The sequence below is a fragment of the Rutilus rutilus genome, assembly GCF_951802725.1.
Source record: "Rutilus rutilus genome assembly, chromosome: 18".
In the NCBI taxonomy this organism is placed as follows: Eukaryota; Metazoa; Chordata; class Actinopteri; order Cypriniformes; family Leuciscidae; genus Rutilus; species Rutilus rutilus.
The window spans coordinates 4556606-4581274 of NC_140231.1; the positions used below are offsets into that span (position 1 = coordinate 4556606).

The window sequence follows — 24669 nt, forward strand, 5'->3', positions numbered from 1 at the left end:
AAAATGTGAATATTCACGTTGCACTAGTGGTGGACTTTCAGCGAGTTTATTTAAACATTTATTTTTTAAAGAGCCGTTTGTGAGTCAAAAGAGCTGTCTCTTTTCAGTGAGCTGAGTCAAACGAGCCGGCTCACGAAAAAGAGCCGAAATGCCCATCTCTAGTTATTAGGTGGCCAGTGTTTCACTTTCCCTACAATAATATTTTGTTTTAATATTGCGGCGACGTATGTGTGCTTACTGGGAACATAATAAAGACACCTGGACTCGGTCGAGACCAAAAGCCATATTTGGCAAGACCAGTGGCCGAGACCGAGACAAGTCAGAGTCCGAATACCAGCGACTCCGAGACAAGTCCGAGACAAGACAAGTCTTGAGTCCGGACTCGAGTCCAAGACCGGACTCGAGTACTACAGCCCTACTTCCAGTTTCTCATGCCTGCAAGCCAGATCCAATCTGTCTGTGGTTTGGGCCATATCCAGCAGTTCCCCGTCAGTAAATTAAATTGGCATGTATGGTATATGTGCTTCAGACACCAGTCACACTGATGGCGTTCCCCATATCATATCACCTCCATGTGGCAGCATTAAAGTTCCACTTCGAAAGGGAACAACTTTTTTAATAGATTAACTTGATTGTAGTTTGAACCATTTAAAGAATATATTTTAAAGGAGACAAAGAATTGAGGTCTGCTAGTGTATTTGTCTTATAATTCAGACAAATATGTACTTTTAATTAAGGGAGATTCTCAAGACAATGATTCTCCAACAAATCATTCCACTCTGAGTGGATGGCGTCTGAAGATGCAACAGAATGTTTAATCTCCCTGACACTTGTTTCTATCAACTTTGTTTCCTAGCAACCATAAACCTCATAAGTGCAAGAAGTCTGATCTGGTCCCGGTCATGTAACAGCTGACATTTCACTGCTAGAGCTGTGAAGTAATGTAATGGCAGCTCACATGTTATGAGTAATCAAATGAAAGTAATCACACCTTATATAACTGCTCCAGTCTTCAAATAAATTACATTTCCACACACTTGTTATATTTTCAGCAGAATTTGCAGAAAACTCCCAGAAATATAGAAATAATTTGTTATGTCATATGATAAATTAACCCCCTGGGGTCAGCGGTCGCGCCAGCGCGATTGTCTCGCTTTTTTTCTTATCAGTGCAAAAGAGACTCAAAATACTCTGTTGATTTTGTGTTATACTGTATATTAGGGCTGCACGATTAATCGCAATTTCCATGTAATCGCACTTAAATCGAGATCGCTTATCGCGATTTTAAAATCGCAAAGGCTGCGATTATTTTTTATGCGCAGTTTGTCATTGATGTACGGCTCTGTAAACGCTGCTCCATCTGAAACCACTGTGAGTTTGAGTCACTTATAACGTGCATTTGAAAAAAACAACACGAGTCAAATATCTTTCCAAACACGAGAATCATTTATGAACCTCGTTTTAATAACATGCAACATTGAATAACAAGCATTTACTCCAAACTCACTTCATAACGACAGTTGAGCTACTCCTTCTGTGAGATGATGAGCTTCTGACACAGAATAAGGCAGTCGTGTATTTATAAGTCATGTTTAATCAAAGCGTTTCAATCTTCTGACTATTCAGCTACAGCGACAGGGATTTCCTGGAATGATGCGCTGTTATTGTACTTCTGCGGCGGGGCATATTTAGCGTGTTTGCGTGAGAGCGCCCTGTGGTGTTCAAATGGGGCAGTGTTTACTACCGATCAGCCGCACTCCACTGACAAGCTGCGCTTAAAATAATCGCAGCCTTTGCCAAATCGCGTGCGGTTTTATTGCGATTAATCGTGCAGCCCTACTGTATATCATTGAAAACTGTTAAATGTCTTCTTTTATTTATGTACACATAATAAAAACTAAATGTTGTGTTTTCCGTAAAATAAATTGATGCGCGTCAATTTATGCTATATGCTATAACGCTATATGATGCGCGTTCTGCCGTCTCTCTCAATGTGAAGTTCATTCTGAAACGTGACAGAAAATGACCTGTAACTAGCGAATGTTTGTCACACAGACTTGAGAAGTATGTCTTTACAAAGCTCTCAATTTTTAATGATGTAAATGATATCAAAAACAAATATTCTCTGTTTAAGTAATCTGTATGAAAGCAACAACATGTACAGTTTCTCCAGCCCGTGCTCATTATCTCTATTGTGACCATACCCACGCGTGCATGAGCAATTGACACGCAAATCAGCCACGTGAAGGAACGCAGACCTGAAAACGCCCCATCACTTCAAAAACAAAGAATCAGAGAATCAAAGAATCAACCACCGAAACAGTTGTCCTGTCAGTCAAGTAAACGTCAAATCAGCCTTTTATTAACTTTATTTACTTTCTGTTAACATTGTGGTAGTTACGGTTCGTGAAGTCGTTAAGCTCCTGGTAACCCGCGAGAGCACCACAAGTTTATCCTCCATCATCGCACTCTCCAGGCGTTCAAAGCAACTGTAGCTTTCATCACTACAACGGAAGGCCCGCCTCTCCATTCATTCGATTGGACAGTGGAAAAAAACGCGATGCCGCTTTTTCCGCATGGAGTTGCTTTTTTTTCAACTGCAAAAACGCGAGGCGCCCGGGGCGCATAAACAGCTCGCAGAATGCTCACTGCCTCTCACTGCAAAAAACACGTTAGGTGTGACCGGGGCCTTAGAAGACCACGATTTAAAGATGAGAAGATTTTTTAAGGTAAGACATTTCCACTCATAATAGTAAGCATGTTATTGTTGTATAAACTTTACATTGTAGCAACTAGTCAAACTGGTGCCAGACTAAAATGTACGTTATGAAATGAGATTGGAGTAAAAACATGAAGCCTAATGTCGTACATGTATATAAATGTATCTATATATACACAGAAACATGTTGAAATGTGAACTATAGACAGGTAGGCAACCTTTCAATGCTAAATTTATATACATGTACGACACAAGGATGTTTTTATGTTCGATAATAAAACACAGCATGATAAAAGTAGGCAAGTATGAGTGTTTACTCTAATATGGAGAATATTATAATGTTTAGACCAGTGTTTACTGTTAAATACTGTGTTTGTGGATATCTGCTCAAATGTAGATATATATATATATATAATGTGGTAACAACAATGTTTCATAGTTTGGAGCGGCTCGATCGCTTCAGTAAATGTTCTCTGCACGCACTGTGAGTTTGAGTCAGTCGCGCTGTGCATTTGAAAAGCAAAACTTGCCAAACATTAGGCTTCATGTTTTTACTCCAATCTCATTTCATAACGTCATAACGAATGGAAATTTTTGAAGTAACATATGATAATCCATATATTTTTCTCTTGTGTAGTGTTACTGAAGTGTTCTTTTTTAATGATTTATAGGTCGCCTGCTATATGCTATTGTTATTATTATTTTATGCAGTCCTACACATATATGCCTACAAGGCACAAGAAACCTGGTGTTCATTATATATATATATATATATATATATATATATATATATTGTAAATTTTAAATCGCAATTTTAACCAGACAAATCTAAAATGTATTCCCAAAATCATGCAGCCCTATAGTTGTTCTTGATGTTCAGAGAATCATCATATATATATATATATTTTTTTTTTACAGAGACCAGATGCCACTGATGAGTCTTCAACATTCACATACTCTGTACATGAACATGGTCAAATTTAAACTCAAACACCATAGAAATGACAGGAATGTACTATGTTTCAGGAATGACACAAAGGTGTGTGACTGATCAAGTCTCTGTCTTTATCAGTGTGTTCAATAATGTGCTTTTTTTTTGTCCTTTGTTGTGTATCTTTGGATTATGTTGTGTTGTAAATAAATCCAAACAATCAAAAAAGTCATTCTTTTTTAAATCTCTCCTCATTCTTTGTGCAAGGTTCCTCATAATGATAGGGCCTGATAGCACCTGATAGGGCCATTATGGGAGGGTCTTTGTCTTTCTCAGGTGTGAAACACATCAATATTCATGATGATTCGCCTCCTCGCATAAAGTGTTCTTACAAAAAACACGTCTTACAAATTTTAAATCAATATATTGTTTTATTTGAATGAGTAGGCAGGATGATTTTCACATAGTTTTGAAGCAAATATTCTAGGCTACGTGATACAATTATCAAAAGTCTTGTGAAGAAATAATCAGTATGGGTTTCATGGTCTTATTTCAGTGACTTTTTTTTTTTTTTTTTTTTTTACAAACCACGCATAAATGTCATTATCTCAAAACTACAAACTTTTACATACATGCTGCTGACATTATTATTGTAGCAGAGTTTGTGCTGAATACAGTGTAATCAGACTTTAGCCATGAAAATGTCACAAGTAACAAAAATAAGCACAAATGTCAGCGCATGTCAGAACACCTCCAGGGCCCAAAAAACACCTCAGACCCCAGAGGGTTAAGATGGCTGTGTATGACTCTATGTTTCTCTCCCTTTACCCCTGTCTGTTTTGTCCAAGTCTCCTTTCTTATGATTTGCTAATGAGATGGTGAGCTGGAGTGAATGTTGCTGAGGACTGGTCGATTGTTGATACTCTCCTCCTTAAAAGTTTGCTGACCAGAAGAGAGAGCCGATTATGGCCATGTGTTTAGCTAGTCTGAGCTGTTTGCATTATGTGTTGCTGCTCCAAAATATTACTGTTACTAGAAAATGTGTAAAATGCTGTTGTATGACATTTTCTTTTAGTAGTAGTAATATTGGTGTAATCGCCTATCTTTCTGTTTTAGTTAAGATTACTTTTGTTTGTTATGTTCTGCCTTAACCCACTTTTGAAGTTTTTGCTTCCTGTTAGTTTATTCCATTGTTTCAGTTTTTACATAAAAAATTACACATTTTGGCATCTTCTTTGTCTTATCCCCATTCTTGACTTCTTTATAATACATAAGTTTGAAATCCAGACAGAAAAATTTCTAGTGTTTTACTTGTATAACATATTTTGTATCAAGCAAATATGCTCACTTCAGTTGCTAAGTGCGACTGACAGGCCTCTCTTAAACACTTCAGACAAATACGTGCCTCTAACCATTGCAAGTCAATGTCTTGAAATGTTCCCTAGCATGAATTTTCGGGTAGCTTTCTCTAATGATTCACACAATGGCATTGTTAAATTTAGCCTGCACAATAAGGATTAAAAAGCACTTAAGTGTATTTGCATATGATCAATACTTTCATCCAGGCTTGTATACAATATATATAAAAAATATTGATCAAATCCTGAGGGGAAGCACTGCGGTGCTGCTGTAATTACACAGGTAATCTGAATTAATTAATTCATACATTTGTATGCTACTTAGTCCTACATGTTTTAATAATAATAATAATAATTATATGTTTCATTTATATAGCACTTTTCAAGAACCCAAGGACACTTTACATAATAAAGTTTTTTATACCAAATTACTGGTAATTACTGGTTACTGGTGCCTTAAATGGTTAGTTCACCCCAAAATTTAATTTCTGTCATTAATTACCCTCATGTCGTTCCAAACCCGTAAGATCTTCGTTTATCTTCGGAACACACATTAAGATATTTTTGATGAACCAGCAACGTCATTACAACTTTCAAAGCACAGAAAGGTAGTAAAGACATCATTAAAATAGTCCATGTGACTACAGTGGTTCAACCTTAAAGCTGGCCAATAATGAGCCAGCAATAATGAGCCAGCGTTCTGACGTAGAAGCCAGAAGCATCTGTGTAATCAGTGACAGTAGACCAGACCACAAACATGAACTCAGCGGGATACTGTATCTATCCACTTCTGACTCCATTGAGGAACTGGTAAATCGACTTAATTGAGCGTTATCTGAGTCCTCACGCTCCGGAGTGGCAGCCACTAGTTCTTCGTCACTGACCGTGCAGCCGCCATTACCCCCGCCTGCAGCATTTTCATATGCCTCCAATTCCATGGTCAATCCCGTATCATTTTCCAGATCAGGATTGCAGTGGATTTAATTTGCAATGCTCATTAATGTTCAAGATGCAGTCTCAGAGATTTCCAACTGATCACTCCAAAATAGCATTTATCATCTTTCTACTCACTAAATTTGTTCTTCAATGGGCCAACACCAATTGGTTTCAGGCTGGCTCAGTCACTCAATCCCTGGACACTTTCCTCACACACTTCCGTAAAGATTTTGGTAATTCTTCAGTCAATGAGCATTTATACAACCTGTGACACGTAATCATTCCATTACTGTTCCCATCTATACTCCTGTTCCCATGAACCGCCCACCCTGCAATCCTATTCATCTGGAAGCACGTTCTACCATCCAGAACCAGCAGACGAATTAATGCAGACCAATTTTTTCTCAGCTGACATCATCTGAAAGACATTGTTGCATGCAAAGGGGATTATGCCTCTACTATGGAGCTGACAGTCATCACAGTGTGCCCAGTGAAACCACCTTGTGCATCAGTAAGTTCAGTTCATACTGTTCCAGTCACTCATTCTCCATTTTGTTCCAAAGTCACAGTGACCAGTGACTATTTTTCTGTTGCAGTTACAGCCCTCATCGATTTGGCCAGATTTTCCGGTTCTCTGGGCTCATCCATCAGCTCCACCTCCAGGCCATTCCCTGCTAAATCTCACTTCTCATCCTCTCAATAGTGGGAAAGCCACTTTGGAGGAGGAATTATAACATCGCTCTGAACCTGTTTTCCTATGCATCGGTTATACTCACCTAGAGAACACTTCACTTCTGGTTCTGGAGGACTTCACAGTCATATCCTGGGACATCACTGGTTGGAATAGCATTCAGTCCCCACTCTCATGGGCCTTGCTTTAAGCAACCCAACCAAAGCGAGCATATATACTCTTCCAGTGAAAAAAAAAAAAAAACTGTGCAGACCGAGAGAGTGGAGGGACTCCATCTGTCTGCTCTAACAACTGTCCACTCTATCCTCAGTCTTCAAAAATGGTATCAGTAGTTTCAGGAGATCCAGCCAGGAAAACCTTCCAGAGGACCATCGGGGAAACATGGCGATGTATGTAGTCTACACTACCACTGCTAAAGCTGCATGGGGCCGAAAGAGGAAAAATGGGACGCTAATAGCAGTAAGTCAGCTGTAACATCTCTGTCAGCTGCCCTCTCTGTCAACTGCCCTGGGGTGCGTTTCCCGAAAGCATCGTTGGCCAACTATGGTCGCAAGTTCCGTCGTTACCAATAGAGTTCAATGGACATTGCGATGAACTTGCGACCATAGTTGGCCAACGATGCTTTCGGGAAACGCACCCCAGGCCATCACAAATTTAAAGACCTCTGCCTCCGATCTGCCAGGTAGTGAAAGATCTGCCATCTAAGTAAAAGGTCCCTTAAGGAAGTGTGCTGACATAAATGTATATTTTACAATGTCAAGCTAATATCTCCAATCTAACTATAGACTGGAGGGGCAACTGAAAGACAACAGCGTCCGCCACTCTTCAGCAAAGTAACCCATCTCGGCTTAATGGTTGCTTATTCTTATTCTGATTTTGGTTCCAGCAAGGAAGCGTGCTGATGCTGCACCTTCACCTACAGACTGACTGTGCTGGATGGAGGACTACCCATTCCTCATTCCTCCAGGCATGATAGCATTGTTGCAATGTTCACATTATCACCCCTTTACTGTGCTGGAGGGGACGACAGATAAAAGTGGGATGCTAATAGTGCAAAAGTCCACTCATCTACTCTGTTAATGATCTATTCCTGGTGAGCCTTCAGCAAGTGTACTTACATAGTTCTAGCCAATTATGCATTGTCACCTCCAGACTTATTCTTGACACATTTGAGAAAAAAATAAAATAAAATAAAAAAATAAAACATTTATGCGTAGTTGTTGATATACTGTATCTTGTAGAATATAATTTTTGTTATAAATGATTTGAAATCCATCCTGCCCACTAATTCACAAAAAAAAAACAATATACTGATTGAAATTTTGTAATTTGTTTATATGCAAGTCATTATTCATGTTGTTTAGAAAGGCCATACGCCATATGCGAGGAGGCGTGGATGATAATGAATAATTATGTGATTCACACCTGAGGAGATAAAGACCCCTCCCCTAATGGGCCTTTCAAAGAAGAATGTGACATAGACAATAAAGAATGTGAGGGCAAAATATGTTTTTGTTTGTATTTTATTTACAATATAGTTACCAATATAATCCAAATGTCAATGAGGCACATTTTGGATGTGCCTGGATCTTGTAGAATATTATTTTTGTCACAAAATGATGTGAAAATCATCCTGCCCACTAATTATAACAATATATTTATTGAAATGTTGTAAGTTGTTTATATGTAAGTCATTATTCATGTTGTTTAGAAAGACCATACGTGTCATATGCGAGGAGGCGTGAATGATCATGAATAGTCAGTGAGCTCACCTTCACCATTTTCATGTAGAATAGTAGTCCAATATAGCTATACCGCTCACTGATGCTCACATTTGTACAGTTGACTCTATGACCTATTGCATTTGCCCCCACAGCCTGAGCATTTGTGTGCTGAGAAAGCTGAGAAAGCACTGTCAGGAAAAATTAGCCAGGTCCTTCAGGAGGTCAGCCTGGTATGCCTGCAACACTGCCATAGTGTGCAGGGCTCCACCAGCCTGACCTACCACCACATAGTCCCTCCACATTTGAATAATTCAAGGTGGTGGAGGTCACTATGTGCAGCAAATAAGGTTACCCCCATGATCTTGACACCTTAGCATGGAGATTGGAGAGAAATGGAAGGCTCACAAGGGGAGAGTCTGCTTGGAGCGATTTCCTTGGAGCGACTGAGTCTAGCAGGGTCATGATCTCTACCAGCTCCTCGTACGAGCTAATGGAGGCAGGCTTGTAGATAATGTCTGCCTCAACTCCTGTTACATCTAGCTCCTCAGAGCCATATTCAAGTCTCTCAGAGCAAGGGACATACCCGTCTCAAACTCCTCCGCCTGCTCCATTTGCGACCCCCACGACGGAAGTCGCCACGAAGAGAGCCAGACGGGAGCGGAGCTTCCTCTCTGCAAAGCGATCACAGTGAGTGCTCCCTCGAGAGCTGACTGAGCGTGCCCTGCTCCTAAACAATACACAGAGATTGTGTGCATCATCGCCCATAATGAGTGGGGACACTGACGTGCACTTTCTAAAATGCTGTTTTTTCACTTCCATCTTTTTAAATCATTTTGGACAGAAAAATAATAACTAAGACTCACAAGACACATATAGCACTTTCTGAAAATGATGTTTAATGCAGTCGCCCTTTTGTAGACATGCCATACAAAAAGAACAAGTACAATCCCTAAAAAGTACCAAATTTTTATGGAAAGTAATGCGTTACATTATTTTTGCATTACTTTTTCTCACCTGAGCTAGGCCTGCTTGTTTTTTTGTTTTTTTAAACAAAACACATTTTTTGCCAAATGTAAAGGCCCTTTTACATCAAAAGTGAAAGGAATAAGCCTTAAGATTCTTGCACTCTTGAGTGCGAAATTTTCGCACAGATAAAATTAAATACGATCACGCGTTGTCAATGACGTTTGCACACTGCCTCCGAAACTTTTGTAAAATACGTCGTAAAATTTCCGGCATAACAAACTTTGGATCGGGTTAGATTTTCTGAGTTTTTCGCATTTATAGCAAGCATTTTGAGAGGTGTTTTGACAATTCAGAGCCACCGAATAACGAATATGAAAAAACGCATATGAAGGACTCAGTGTGCAAGGACCTGCACGGCTGTACAGTAGAGGGCGCAGTTCAAACAATCCTTTCAAGCTGTGCAACCATTCTGGATAGAGGGTTTTCACCGACGTCACGTTCTGGGCGGTAACCCGGATGCGCGGCCATTATGGAGGCACTCGGATGTAAACAACAGCATAGACTGCACAATTTATGTACTACTGAACACACTGTTACACTAATAAACCACAGAAAAAACACATGGAAGCTGCGAAATATAGAGAAGAACTTAGTAAGCAGGAAAGAGCGCGAAATTTTGCCAAACTAAAGTTAATATGTGGTAAAGATCCGAACGACCTAGCTTCTCTAGCCCTTACTGCAATTCTTCCTTCTATTTCTTATCCCGACATAGGCTACGTTCAGATTGTCAGTCCAAAAAAGCACACGAAATCAATTTCAAGCTACATCCATATGTGGTTTGAAATCCTATTCAAATCACATATCAGGAAATCCACTTCAGTCTGAACGCTCTGATCGGATTTTGCGTGGTATGTTACTTTCTCACGCCACGGAAAATGTAAACGTCAGACGTTGTTATAGGGAACATGCTGGAAGTCGCTGCCGAAACAAGGCTGTGTTGTTGCAAGTACTGGTTAAATACAAATTAAATACAAGTACTGAATAGTTTAAAATTACTTGAATGTTTAAATTGGTAAGACTTAAAAAGACTTTAGTGACGATGCAACACTGGCCCGATTGTGCAAGTGACAATTCCGTCAGCTGTCCCGACTCCCGAAACGCGAGAGTCTGCCCTGGGGGAAAAAAGGTGGTATCACCGCCTGCAACGCGCTCGCTTGCCTTGTGCAGATGCGATGTGGATTTTGAAAAAATGCAAGCGCATTTTGAAAAAGAGAAAAAGAGAGAGAGCACCGCTAAATCACTCACGCTGTTTGACGCATGTTGCTTTTTCAAATGCACGTTATTAGCGACTCAAACTCGCAGTGCTTTCAGAAATGGAGCAGCATTTACTGATCACGCTGTGCACGTTTATTTAATTAAAAACCGGGGAAAAAAATCACAGCGATTGCAATTTCAGAATCACACTTAGCCAAATCGTGATTTCGGTTTCATTTAGATTGAATTTCTATTAATCGTGCAGCCCTACTAGAAATACAATAACCATCATGTTTACATAGCACACAGCACCTCTGCACTGTATTCCCAATTTATCTGAGCATGGGGACAGTCAATAAATGGTGAAAAAAGTAACTTGGAATGAGGTGGGAGAGAGAGAGAGGGGGGACAGGATCGGGAAAGGTCCACAAGCAGGGACTCGAACTCGGGTCTCCCAAAGCACAATGGCGCTACATATCACCACACTTGCCCACGAGGCAGACTATGTATGCTACATATTGCACAATTTGTCTTCAATAACAAATACACATTAAAAGACAAATAACACTTAGCTATATGTTGTACAAAATGCTATTGTATACTATAAATTATTTTAAAAGAATACTTTCAATACATTGTTATAATGATCATTTCCAGCACACAGTTAAAATATACCTAAAATATATATTTTAATGAAGTGCAAATAAATACACTTTTAAAAAATAAACAGAATTTTCACATCAAGTATTTTTTTTTTTTTCTAAAATATATGTTTAGAAAATATACAAAAGTACAATTATTTTAAAGTGTGTTAAAATTTGTATTGTGAAAATAGTTGTACTGGCGTGATTTCACATGTGCTTCAGACACTGGTCACGCTGAAGGCGTTCCCATAGCATCAGCAACTGACAAAACGTTGTTCCTCGAAAGGGACCTATTTTATAATTTAAAGAAATAGTGTCTCTTTAATTAAAGACCACTGTTATGCTCGTAAAATGTAAACTCACTGAGCAAAGTCCAATCAAGCTTAAAGGGATAGTTCACCCAAAGATGCAAATTTTGTCATCATTTACTCACCCTCAAGTTGTTCCAAAACTGTATGCATTTCTTTCTTCTGCCGAACACAAAAGAAGATATTTTAAAGAATGTCAAAAATATCTTCTTTTGTGATCAGCAGAAGAAGAAACAAAATCATACAGGTTTAGAACAACATGAGGGTGAATAAATGATGACAGAACTTTCATTTTTGGGTGAACAATTTAAATAATGTTTAAACAACATTAACATTAAATAATGTTAAAACAACCCTTTAAATAATGCACTTTACTTGAAATTCACCCTATATGTTGTTGCCTTTTCCCTCTTGCACATGGTGCTTATGAAGGATAGTTGCAAACCAAACTCGCTCCGAAATGAAAGTTTTTTTTCTAAAAGGCCATCACAAGTGTAATGCCAAAACAGATTCCCAAGCTCAAAGTATATTCAATACTGCAGCAATCTACTACATGGGTATATTGGAGTCTTGTGAACAGAGAGTAATTAGATACCAAACAGTATAAATGGTGTAAGAGTATTCAAGTTTCTCAGGTTTCTCTCTCTTCTCTGGAATTTAATTTCCTCACTTACTACTGTTCTCCATATTTTGTTCTTCAGCAGTCCACCCCAGCCTATTTCTCTCTCCGTAACGCCTACTCACCAACACAAACACCAACAGCCCATCACACAGTCCAACCACCACTCTTATTGTTTAAATTAAAAATACATTATACAGAAGGGATCAATTATATGACCATATTGAGCTACTGTATAATCCAGGGAAGCAAAACCCCCAAAACACATAGTTCACAATATCTGCAATGTCTAATTGGCTCTCAAAGCTTTTGTGCTGTTTAATGCCTATTATTTCAGAAAATAGTCCTCCATTTAGGTGATCTGAACTGAAGAGTTTATCTTTTAAACTGATGCTGAATTTACATCAACCTGATGGTACAAAGCTGTATACCCTATAGTGAAAAATAAATATACTAAAATGTATTTGAAATACATTTATTCTATGCTACATATTTATGCAATTGTAAATACCCTGCAATTGTACTTTTGGTATACTAAATTGGTACACTTAAAGTCTGCTAAATTGTAACTACTCTAAAAAAAAAAGATGGTTCTTTACACGTAGTAACAGTTCTATTTAGTAATGTATTGTTGAAGAACCCTTTATATGTTGAAATGGTTCTTTGTGTTAGAGTTCAGGGTTCTTTATCACCGCCTTTTTGTTTTTCAAATCTGTAACTGTCAAAGCCTCCTCATGACTGATTTTCTGGAGCTCAGCTATACAACTACAGTTAATACACAGACTGTCCACATACTCTCAACAGGTAAATGATTTCTTTCTTAAAATGTCTATGCTCTGTTCAGTTAAAGGAGTAGTTCACTTTCAAATAAACATTTCCTGATAATTTACTCACCCCCATGTCATCCAAGATGTCCATGTCTTTCTTTCTAAAGTCGAAAAGAAATTAAGGTTTTTAAGGAAAACATTCCAGGATTTTTCTCCATATAATGGACTTCAATGGCAACCAACGGTTTGAAGGTCCAAATGTCAGTCTCAATGCAGCTTCAAAGGCTCGACACGATCCCAGCCGAGAAATAAGGGTCTCATCTAGCGAAACGATCGGTCATTAAAAAAAAAAAGAAAAAAAAAAAAGAAAGTTATATACTTTTTAACCACAAATGCCCATCTTGTACTATCTCTGAGATGTGCCACACATTACGTCATCACGCTGGAGAGGTCACGCGTGGATGAAATAAAGGATGAAATAAATTAATTTTAAAACCATTTTGGTAAAGGTTTTTTCACTAGGGTAGTCATCAATAAATGTCTGGAGGTAGTACAATTCCAAGACACGTCTGAGAGGCCAAGAGTGGTACCTGAAATCTACAAGCATTGCCAGCAAACCTCTTTGGGTATGTTATAAAGTGTTCACTCAAATAATATAACACACAATTTCATCATGTATTACGTTTCTAAGTAGATGTTAGATGACACCTGAAATGGATCATAGATTTTCTTGAGTACAGGCATTCAATCTAACATCAAGTGCATCAAATGCCATAAGTGTCATCATAATGTATGCAATCTGCCATCAGAAGTGTACGTAACTTTGTCTGTATGGTAACTACTTGTCATGTTTTATGTATTCTCCACTCCATTCGTGTAATTTCATGCACCTATCTGTTTTAGCTGTATATGGAGAGGGACTACAGATGAGTCAACTGAGACTTTTCATAAATGTCCAAAACTGTCAAAAAACTGTTCATGAAAGATTAACACATTTAAAAATGTCAAACATGGAAACTGTTATTTTACAATCCCTATTATACACAGAGCAGTACAAAAGATGATCTGCCATTCATATATAGCAACTAAATATCCATGCCATCAATAATAGCAAAAGAGGTTAGCATGAGTGAAATATGAGTTATTTTAATACTATCTAATATACTCATAACATTTTAGCTAGATTGAGAATAGTAAAAATGCTGAAAAGGAAAGACTTGCAGTATCACATTAAAGGCAAAACCACAAAAGGCAGCATTAAAGGGTGTCAAAAGATGAAGGTTAAAATTGGTACACCTGGGTTTGTTGATATACATTAGTGTTCTGCCTTTTTTCCACAATAATTAGTGATGTTGTAACCTGAGTGGGCTGAGCTGGGCAGCACCAACCACCTGCAGCTGTCAAACATATTAACACGTGCTTAACTAGATTTTAATTTCCAGTAGGAAACACTTGTGTTTTATGCAAGTTTTATGCAAGTTTATCAGTTAGGCTTTTATGTTACGTATTAATATAATTGTGTTTTTACAAACAAGAATCACCTTTCATTTTAATTCTACATTAAATTATTTAAAGGGCACCTATTATGCCCCTTTTCACAAGATGTAAAATAAGACTCTGATGTCCCCAGAGTGTGTATGTGAAGTTTTAGCTGAAAATACCCAACAGATTGTTTTACAGCATGTTTAAATTGTCACTTTTTGGGGATCAGAAAAACACACCGTTTTAGTGTGTATCCCTTTAAATGCAAATGAGCTGCTGCTCTCGGCACAGAGGGCGGAGCCTCAAGAGCTCATGCTCAGTGTCAGGAATGATTAGCCTAGAAATATAGTTGTACAAATGTAATTTGCAGCCAGTGTCGTCTAGCAACTCTCCGTTGGCTTGCGAGCTGGAAAAACCAAACTCTAGTCAGGCCAATCACATCGTGTATTGAGTCGGTGGGCGGGCTTAACATAATGACAGCAGAGTTGTGGCGGTTCCGCGTGAATTCCCTGCTACTTGAAAACAAGGCTTTGGAAGACTTGGAGTTAAGCTTTTCTTTGAGAAAAGAACACTGAAGTCATTCTTAAAAAAGGAAGATGTGTTCGGAGTTTTGCCGACCGGATACAGCTCTGCTGGTGGTTGGTTGTAGTAGCGCTATCCTATTGCGTGCAGAGGGAATTTGAAAGACAACCGTTTATCCCGCCCCTCGGATTGAGCCCTGCCAATGGTCTGTTCTCAGACCCAACATCTTGATGTGGGTCTGGCTTGTCAGGCTAAGGAATGATAATATCAAAACAGAAACTTTCAGTAGCGGTGTTCATTTCGACCCGGAGATGGACAATAATGCCTACAGACCCAGAGAATATATGCTGTATGGAAATTACAACAGGTGTAGTTTAGTTTAATTACAATTATAACGTATTTGTCATCTGCTTTGATACACAATTAATACAAGCCTGGTGTAGCGGACCCCATCCGAATGATGGCCAAAAAAAAGTTTATTGTACATCACACAAACGATGAAGCATCAGCTTTACTCCAGAAAATCACTGTAAGAGCTGAATAAACACAGTATAAGAAGTACGCATTAAAGTCTTATCCATAAACTCTCTCTCTCTCCCTTTCATTATACACAGCGAATTACACAAAACACTCATTACAACTAACAGTAAACAAATATATACACACCTTTTCAGGGGGTGCTTAAAGGGTTACTTCAGGATTTAGCATTAAGCTTTGTATTAGTAGAAAACCTGTAGTATTTTAGAATTACCATGCTTTCCACCCTCATATCCCCCTGAGACAAGAGATTTATGTATTTTTTGTCTGGAAAAAATCCTCCGATGACGCAAAAATCGTCATTTTGCGTCATCGGAGGATTTTCTGGCCAGAGGCTAAAGACTACAGCCAGTAGATGGCGTTGTTCCGCATGTTTTCAGCCCGCCCATACAGGGTGGGATCTCACTCACAGAATGTACACAGTGTCAGCCGTCTTTCTTTGGAAGCTAAGCTAGCAGGCTCTTGTTCTGTGGAGAAAGCTGAATAGTAGGAGAAAGCTGAGTAAGTAACCATCCTCCTTTTCCCGGACTTGTCCGGCGGGCGAGATCGTTCAAAATGTCCGGGATTCAGCTTTTGCTTTCTGCGGTCGCTATTCCTTGTTTACATGCACACCTTTTGTTTCAATCTAACTGAATTCATTCCGATTGGTGAATTTGAATGTAGTGTTTACATGAACGCTGAACAAGTGATCGGTTGATGTGCGTTTTACCATTGCTAAGAAAAATTCCCGCTCCTCCGTGAGAGATGGGAGACCCGGCGCGTCTCAGTAATCATGCCACCAGCCTCGCGCTGTTCACCCGCGGCCGTCAGCCTCGTCCTGCTCGCCACAGTAAACATGATGAATGAATGGCGACTGTAGAACGCAAAAGCCGAATCCCGGACATTTTGGGCTATCTCTAAATCCCTCGCAAACTCATCACGTAGGCTAGCTTTGTTGTTTTAAACTGCGCACTCTTACCGGTAGGCGTGGCCTCCTAAGACAGCGAAGCAAGTGCATTCTGGGAGTTGTTGTCTTTCATCCACATAAGCCAAAAATACATTTTCTGGCTTTTCTCAGTCTAGAAAGCTCCAAATTCAAAAATTTCTTCACATTTCTTCTACTTAAATGACCTATTTTAAATACACATTCATCTTCCCAGAGGTGAAGTATCCCTTTAATAAACTGGTAAACTTTATATCCGTAAAACAACTCTGAACGGTAATAAAGTGTGCGCTCTCCCTTTCATTACTGCCGTGATCAGTATCGCTTCGGAGACTATAAGCTGGATCACGAACAGTTGGTACAGATCCATCCGCGAGTAACAACGAGACTAAATGAAGACTGCTATGTTCATTCTTACATCCAACAAAACACCTCAATCGCCTAGAAGACACTTGTCTACAGCTGCTCCGGCGTCGAAACAATGTTGGACTGTGTACAGTTCACTCAGGGCGGGTCTATGCTAAAACTGCAGTGTCAGTCAACAGTCGCCTGTACAAAAGAACGTCACATTTCCCAGAATCAGAGAACGGCTTGTTCTGAGACACTGCTTATGATTTATGGGGATTTAAAAAAAAGCACTTGGTGGATTTTGATCATTTTAGGGTCGTTGTGTACACACACCGCCAACACACATTTATGTTCAAACCATGTAAACGTGAATTTTGCATAATAGGTGCCCTTTAAAGTTTGAATACTTCTGTACAATAAGTGGTTCCGACTAAATTAAGTAAATGAGTTTAATGCACAGGGTTAGAAGTTTACAACAAACTTTATGAAGAATATTTCAAGAGTAAATGCAAAGCTTCTTTCCAAACGCAAGCCCATTAAAAGCTGCTGGATTTCATTGTCTTCACAATGGACATTCTGTTTTAGAAAACAAACATATATACTAGAAATCACCAGTGGCGTTTTCTTGCGGAGGCCAAGGGAAGCCAGGCTTCCTCACTTTTTCAGAATATAATCGTCATTTAATAAACACTTTTGTTTTCACAGTTTACGCAATCCTTCTGTCATCTCCTCATCGTCTCTCTTCGTTCATTACTGAGTGTTTTATGATGTGTAAAACAGCGCCCCTATAAAAGTGACATGGTGAATGAGCGTTGAAAACATGGTACTGCACCCTGTGTCTGTGAGGAGGCCAGGCTGAGTTGGCATCCCTTGATAGAAAAAAAAAAGAATGACTAACCAATCAGGTGACGCTATTGTCATGACACTGCTCCCCTGTGATTGGTCAGGACAGTGTCAAGGGAAGCCATGAACTTGTTGGCATCAAGCCAATCACATCACGTTATCATCGTCAATGAATTAATGAATGAAATAGCGGAAGATTTGTGGTTTTGTGCCCATCTTTTTAATTCCTTTATTTATTGACCATACACTCAAAACAAAACAAAGACACATTTAAATGTAAGCCTTACAAACAACCTTTTCACACGTAAGTTTTTCAAGGCGACCGTTATTGATCGTAGTATCACTTTATGGTTCCCATGGAGACGCGTCTTTCATTGCTTGTCACACCGCAGGCACAATAGCGCTGAATGATCAGCTTTTATTTCCTTTTTTTATTCAAAATTTCACAAATTTATTAGCTATAGCAGGATATATCTGATATTCCGTTTGTCAAATATGTGCAAGAGGGTGTGTTTTGTTGTTCAAACACCTTTATAACAATCGCGTTAGTTGAGCTGTATGCGCAACATATTTTAGGTATCTACGTGCTCAAAGTGTTGGATTGTAACAAGCGTAAGTCCCGGTAAGATGATGCTGGGCGCTCTAATAGTTCATCCAAATAGCAACATATAAATGGTAACGTATGATTTTCTGCCCCCACCCCTTAAAACACACAGCTTAGAGGTTGTGTCTTAATTGGCTTCCTCAGAAATTTTCCCCACGCCACGCCACTGGAAATCACTAACCACAACTAAAAGCAAAAATTCAAGTTATTTAGTGCTTGACCATAGGCCGTCAAAAAAAGAGAGAATTAAGAGAACTGAGAGGTTGAAGCTGATTCTATAAGTGCTTGAAAAGAGCATTTCATTTATTTTCATTACAACACAGGACAATGCAGCTCTATCATCTGAAGTTTTTCTATAGTTAACAGCTATCTTAATCTAATAAAAAAATAATAAAACATACAGAGTGCCCTGCAGTTTGTATGTTAGAGAGGCAAATATGCTCCTTATCTCAAGTGTATTGTAACAGCACAGTCCAGCTGGGTCAACAGCACACACAAAACCAGTGCATGCTTCAGTTAGAACAGATACGCCACTCATCCTAGAACATCACCCATTTCATGCTCACAAATTATCATGTTTTTCAATCAGAGAAGGCAGAGGTCACCACAATGGCATGGCACAGGATATGTGGCACATTATATCATCAATCTAGCATATTATTATCAGCATTCCTTTACAAATAGATGAACATTTGAAAATTTTAGGATTTATGCGTTTCTTTTTTTTTTTAAATAGACTAAAAAAAGATTGGGATGGATTCCAACATCCTCAAACACTCACACTAAGCTTTCAGCCTCTTGGTTTCCTGAATATTTTGATGTGCTTATAATACCATTAACCTGTTCTGGAGTCCATTTTCTCTCTTTTTACTTTGATAAGTAGTAAATTCTGTTTTTGTAATCATAAAGTTGTAAACAAGAGGTATTGGTAAAATAACAGAAGAGAAGCTGGTGAGAAGCTCATTGCTAAGATTGCTGAGACTTCTTTTGGGGGACTTCATAGTCACTCCCTATCTTATTGCTGTCTAGGAGAAAAAAACTGAGATCTCATTTGTCTTTTTTCTTTCCTATGGGTCAAGGTCATGGTAAGAACAAAGACTGCAGTGAAGACAGACAGAAAGAAAATCACATGTTTGCACTGCAAACATCAATCTGCACCTAAGATCAAAACGCATCAGGCTTCACTTCAGCCTAGAAGCTGCAAGACCATTCATCAGCACTCAGTCTCTGTTTCACTCTTTGTTTGCATTCATCTGTCCTTTGGTGAATCACACACACCGAAGGCGCTGTTGGGGGCACAACCTTCCCTACAACCACACCCCTAACTGCCTCCCAGAAAATGGCAGGTTGTTAATGTCAAGAAGCTTTTGCAAGTCTATGTCAGAGAGTCATATTGCCTGCGGTCATGTCTGACCTTTGCTCTCCTCTCTGGACAGACCTACTATATCATCTAACACCTACTGTGGGAGGTGCAGAGGACCTTTGATGATGGAGACATGTGACCATGTAAGTGAACAGAATTTGATGAGCCAGAAACAATATAGGGCTATAAATTGAAAGCATAGAGCCATTTTGCTTCGGCCCAGCTCCAGCCGTGTTATTCCGAGCAAGCCTCATATAAGGTCATATATAATTGCAATGAAGAAAATGTTTGCTCTGCTAACAAAATAACACAGGTGAAAGCGGTACATTTCAAAAGTCTACTTCAAACTCCAGAGAGTCGAGAGTTATGTTCAATGATTCACAAGGGAATAAACTGTAGTGGAGAAGATTAGGCTGCTAGTTCTTTAAACGTACACTATGTCATTTTTTTAGCCACTAGGGGTCGCTAACCTCTTACAATAACAAAGGCGTAGTTTGATGACGCAACACTTGCTAAGAATTATGGATCTTGTCGTCAACGTCAAGCCGACCGATCTAATAATGTTTATGGATGAGTAAATACATCGATGTTTTTATCATGACTGTGATATGAAGCAGGTCGGGATTGCTAAGAGACAGCTATCAGCTCCACACGCGACGCGAGTCCCACGGATATAAAAGGAATATGGACATTTCATTCTACCGAACTACACACAAGTGCAGAATTACAACTCACAGGTCAGTTTATTAGTCAAAATAAACTTGTGAGGTAACGCAGCGCTGTTTCACTTGGTCTAACATTACACTATCACACTAAACTGCATTTGAATGTGTTGAAATGTATGTGTTAGTTTGTCTGTATGAGACTAGCAGTAAGCTAGATCAACATTAGAATAACATACAGATCATATTCTAAACATTTAATCATTGTTGAACTATATAACATTGATTCGTTTTATGTAAATGTGCTCACCTGTTTAATAAAGTACATGTAGGAGCGGTCGAAGTCTCGGACGTGGAGCTCTCGTTTATATACTGTCTTATGGGAGCTCTCGGCATCTCGAAAACACCGCGCTGATATTGATTCTCGTTTTAGTTCTCCTTTTTTATCCAAAGTCTGCTTGCCATGGTCCATAATGTTTGAACGAAACAACAACAGCGTGCAGATAGACATTACGAACTACACAGTTGTCCACGTCAGTCGCCTTGGTTAATATCAGAGGGCTCTGGTTGCTATGGCAGTACGAGCGGAAACCAGGGACAACGCGGATATGACGCCACTGACGGCGAAAAAACGGAAATAAAGAAACGGGACGTGTCTTCGAATTAAATTACAAATTTCTCCTGGTTTGAAAGTTGTTGTAAAACAGTCGGGATAATGTAAGTACACAACTAAAAAAAATATATAACATAGATATAGTGATTTTTGCTATTTTTAAAGCAAAAAAAGTTACATATTGTACCTTTAAATGAAAGCAAACAATTGTGTAAACATGCTGATGTATTAGTTGTTGTTTTTTTGGCTTATTTGACCATAATCCATGTAGCTGTGATATGACAAAACCATTAATGTGTGGTTTGAAATTCAATCAGAAAAGCGAATAAAAAACTGAACTGTGAGACTAGATTTGAAGTAGTGCGACGTCTTGAACATGACATTGCATTCATGCAACTCTAGAGTATAGTGTCTACAGTCATGTATGAATTCACTCATTTACATTGACATGCACCACACAATAGTGAATGAGTGAACTGGTGAACAGTTTTGTGACACTGTACTGTATATGCTTGAATGAGTAAATAGTACAGTAATGCTTCTGTTGTCACATGTTGTCTCATGCACTTAATGGTGTAATAGGTGTAATGTTATGAAGGATGTAAAGATCAGAGTTGCAAGAATGAATATGTGTATAATATCATAAATGCCTCTTCTAATTATTCACATTGCTAATGTTGTCCTGTAACCGAGATACACAGAGAACAAGGAAGAACAGCATAAGAGTCTTATGCTGGTTATTCAATTCAGGAATGACTTTGAGATTGTGATGTAATAAACATTAATGTCTTATGATATAATGTCTTAAGTCTTACAAAATCAAAAGGGGTTGGGATCACATTTTAATATAGTGAACTTTGATGCCACACTGACCTAAAGCCTATCAAACAATACAAAATGCACCAACATATACTGTGAAAATACTTTCATTATGTTTCAGCAACGTTTTGTTTCCATATATTACTATTATAATTTTCAACTACATTTAAAGGGTTTAATGAGTTTAATCAATATTTAAATTCAAAGTAGTAGAGTGTAATTACCTCATCACTGCAGGTTGTAAAACCAGTTTGATCAAGGCACCAATTCAGCTTTCAATTTTAGTGGGTTGAAATTGTTTACAGTGTATAGGAGAGGCAGAGATTACACAAAATCAGGCTTAACAGATAAGAAGGGAAAGATATAAATAGTCAGAGAACATAAAACAAATCTCTAAAACAAAGGCAAAATATTGTAAAGTGAGGAATTTAAGCTTTTATTTTTTATTCAGAGAGGAAAGCCTGGCCAACTCCTCTTCTCCCATTATGAAGATGTGCTGACACATTGCTTCAAGTGCCAATACCAAAAATTCCCCATTGCCACAGGGAGCTGCATGACATCAAGGTTCATGGTGATTTGGACACTCGCTCTAGCTATTTATCCAGTGGAAAAGAATGTTTAATCCAAATGAATGCGTGCAAGTTCCAAGCCAGGAAAATGTGAAAGGGTTTAGAGCAGTGATCTGTGCTTTTTCGCTTTCTTGGCCTAGTAATGACATCATTTAAGCTTGCGGACACACACAAATGAACTCACTCAGACAAACACACTCAGACTCAGACATCAACTGCATAAATCGTAATCATTGTTTTGTCCTAAAGACATCTTCACAGTACTAATGAATGCGTGCACTGTTGCTTAAAACATTAATAATTATTGTGTGACGGAATTGCAAAGACTAAAAGCAAGCAAATGATCACACATTCACTTCTCAAACCTTGTATTCTCTGTCTGCAGGGTGAACAAAATCAATACTATGAGTAACTCATAGTGAATATCACTGGGCTATTTTGAGAACAACAGAAACAATAACTCAAAATACAACGCAGCCAGGTCCTGGTGTATTGGAAATACACTACCAGTTCTCAGTTATTGTTATGAATATCACCTCACTTGACCAGACCTCGAACACAAAACTTCATGTTGTACTTCAGAGCCATCACTAGGGGATGCTCTTGTATCTAAGGGAGGGGGAGGGGGAGGGTGGGGGGGATTCTACCAGATAACCATAAGGGTAGAAAGAGTATAAAAAAAATATTGTTGGCATCTACTTGTTTTGTTATTTCATAAATCCCAGCAAAAACATTCAGTTCATTTGCAGAAGGAAATCTGTTGCCATAGAAACCACATTAGCTCTTCCTTGCCATTATTCATGTCCATATGTGAATACTGAGTATAATAGGTAATACATGCTCTGAAAAGTTTTGTTATGCACAATCTCTGATGAATATTACAGAACATTTACTGCAAAATTATCATACAAGAACCACTGATATGAAGTACACACTCACGGATGTAGTGGCATACTGTTCATTGAAATAATTTGATGAAAGCTAATGGATTTATAATCTATAACTTTTCAAATGAAATATAACTTACCTGGAACAGAGAGCCTGGGAAAGGGGGGGGTTAAAAATGTGTCTCAAACAGGACAGCATGATGACACTTACCATATTCACTTCTGATACCATGTCTATGCTGGCTATGTCTATATTCATCCCCACTCCCACCGGAGGACCTAGAAACCAAACCAAATCATACCAATGAGTATACAGCTAATTGATTTTGTTTTGCACACTGAGATAAATTGCATGAGCCATTATTAACTCAATATCAGCCTGATAACATCCAGGATGTGGTGAAAACTAAACCAAAGATTCCCAAACACACTGATTTCAATATGATCGTTCAGTATGGTAAGTTCCCAGTTTATATTCATCATCATGATCATCACTGTTTACTGATATTGCTCTTACTTATTAATATGTGCAAATCAGAAGAACCACATGCAGGTACCTCTGGATAAAACGTACACGTTATAAATTAATTCGTCAACTTTGCGAAGCACCACTAATCAAACGTCGATAAGCGATTGTTTTAAAACAAGTGAAACCAAGTGTTCAGATCATATCCAAACCTGAAATAATTGGGACGTATTAGAGCGTAATTCTTCATCGTGGCGGGCTTATTATTTAACTATATGAAAGTTTAGAGGTGATGTTAAAAGGCTGACATAATAAACCTAATTAAAAACGTGCTTTACCTCCAAAATCTGGCCTCAAGCGAATGTCATATCCCTTCAATAGTCTATCAACAGTTTCTTTTACGATAGACATATTGCTTGGATCATTGACACTGTAAAGAGGGAAAATAAACCGTTAGATTCAGTTGTATCCTTAGAGATCATTTTAGGTGTGTGTGTGTGTGTGTGTGTGCGTGCGTGCGTGTGTGTATGTGTGTATGTGTGTAGAGTACAGACAGCCATATGAAGTGAGGAGAGCTTTTGGATCAGACTTACCTTTGCGCACACACCATAGCCATTATCACGGGGAACGTCCAGACGCGCATAAAGCCCTTTTCTCGTATTCTAAAGATCTCCATACTTTTATGTTTTCTGGTTTCCGTGAAGACAGAGAAAATCCAACTTAGAGTGCGCTGTGCAGTAATTCCACTGTGGTGCGCATGCGTACTCCAGCGCAGCATCCAGGAGCGGTATGGCGCTGATGGTGCTAGAAGAGCACTTCCCGACCAGAGACAGGGAAATATTTAAGGGAAAACTACGATAACACCAGAGTGAACCGTAAAATAGACGACCTTACATCTGCATTGTTTGTGCATCATGCAAAAAAGGGAGCCCTGTCTTGTCAAGTGGGCTTTAAAAGCTTCATGAGCAGTTTTAGTGTTCTTTCTCATCTGTCTTGAAAATTTGAGGTAAGGCACAAAAGTAATTAGTCTTACACAAGATGGAGCAGGAGGCTTGTTTTACTGGTAAAAATAAATAAAAATAAAATAATAATAAATTAGGACTTTAAATTATTTG

At 38.7% G+C, this 24669-nt stretch overlaps 1 protein-coding gene across 2 annotated transcripts in view; it reads right to left on the minus strand.

Annotated features, from left to right (window-relative positions):
• Nucleotides 1-24333, minus strand: part of gabrb2b (gamma-aminobutyric acid type A receptor subunit beta2b) — a 113952-nt gene extending 89619 nt beyond the window's left edge. For both annotated transcript variants that reach the window (XM_084386893.1, XM_084386894.1), the window contains exons 1-3: nt 24148-24333; nt 23893-23984; nt 23300-23367 (exon numbers count right to left, since the gene is read on the minus strand). In XM_084386893.1, coding sequence (XP_084243019.1) covers nt 23300-23367; nt 23893-23984; nt 24148-24332 — 345 coding nt within the window. In that variant the 5' untranslated portion in view covers nt 24333. The remainder of the gene's footprint in view (nt 1-23299; nt 23368-23892; nt 23985-24147) is intronic.
• Between the last annotated feature and the right edge of the window lie 336 nt (nt 24334-24669).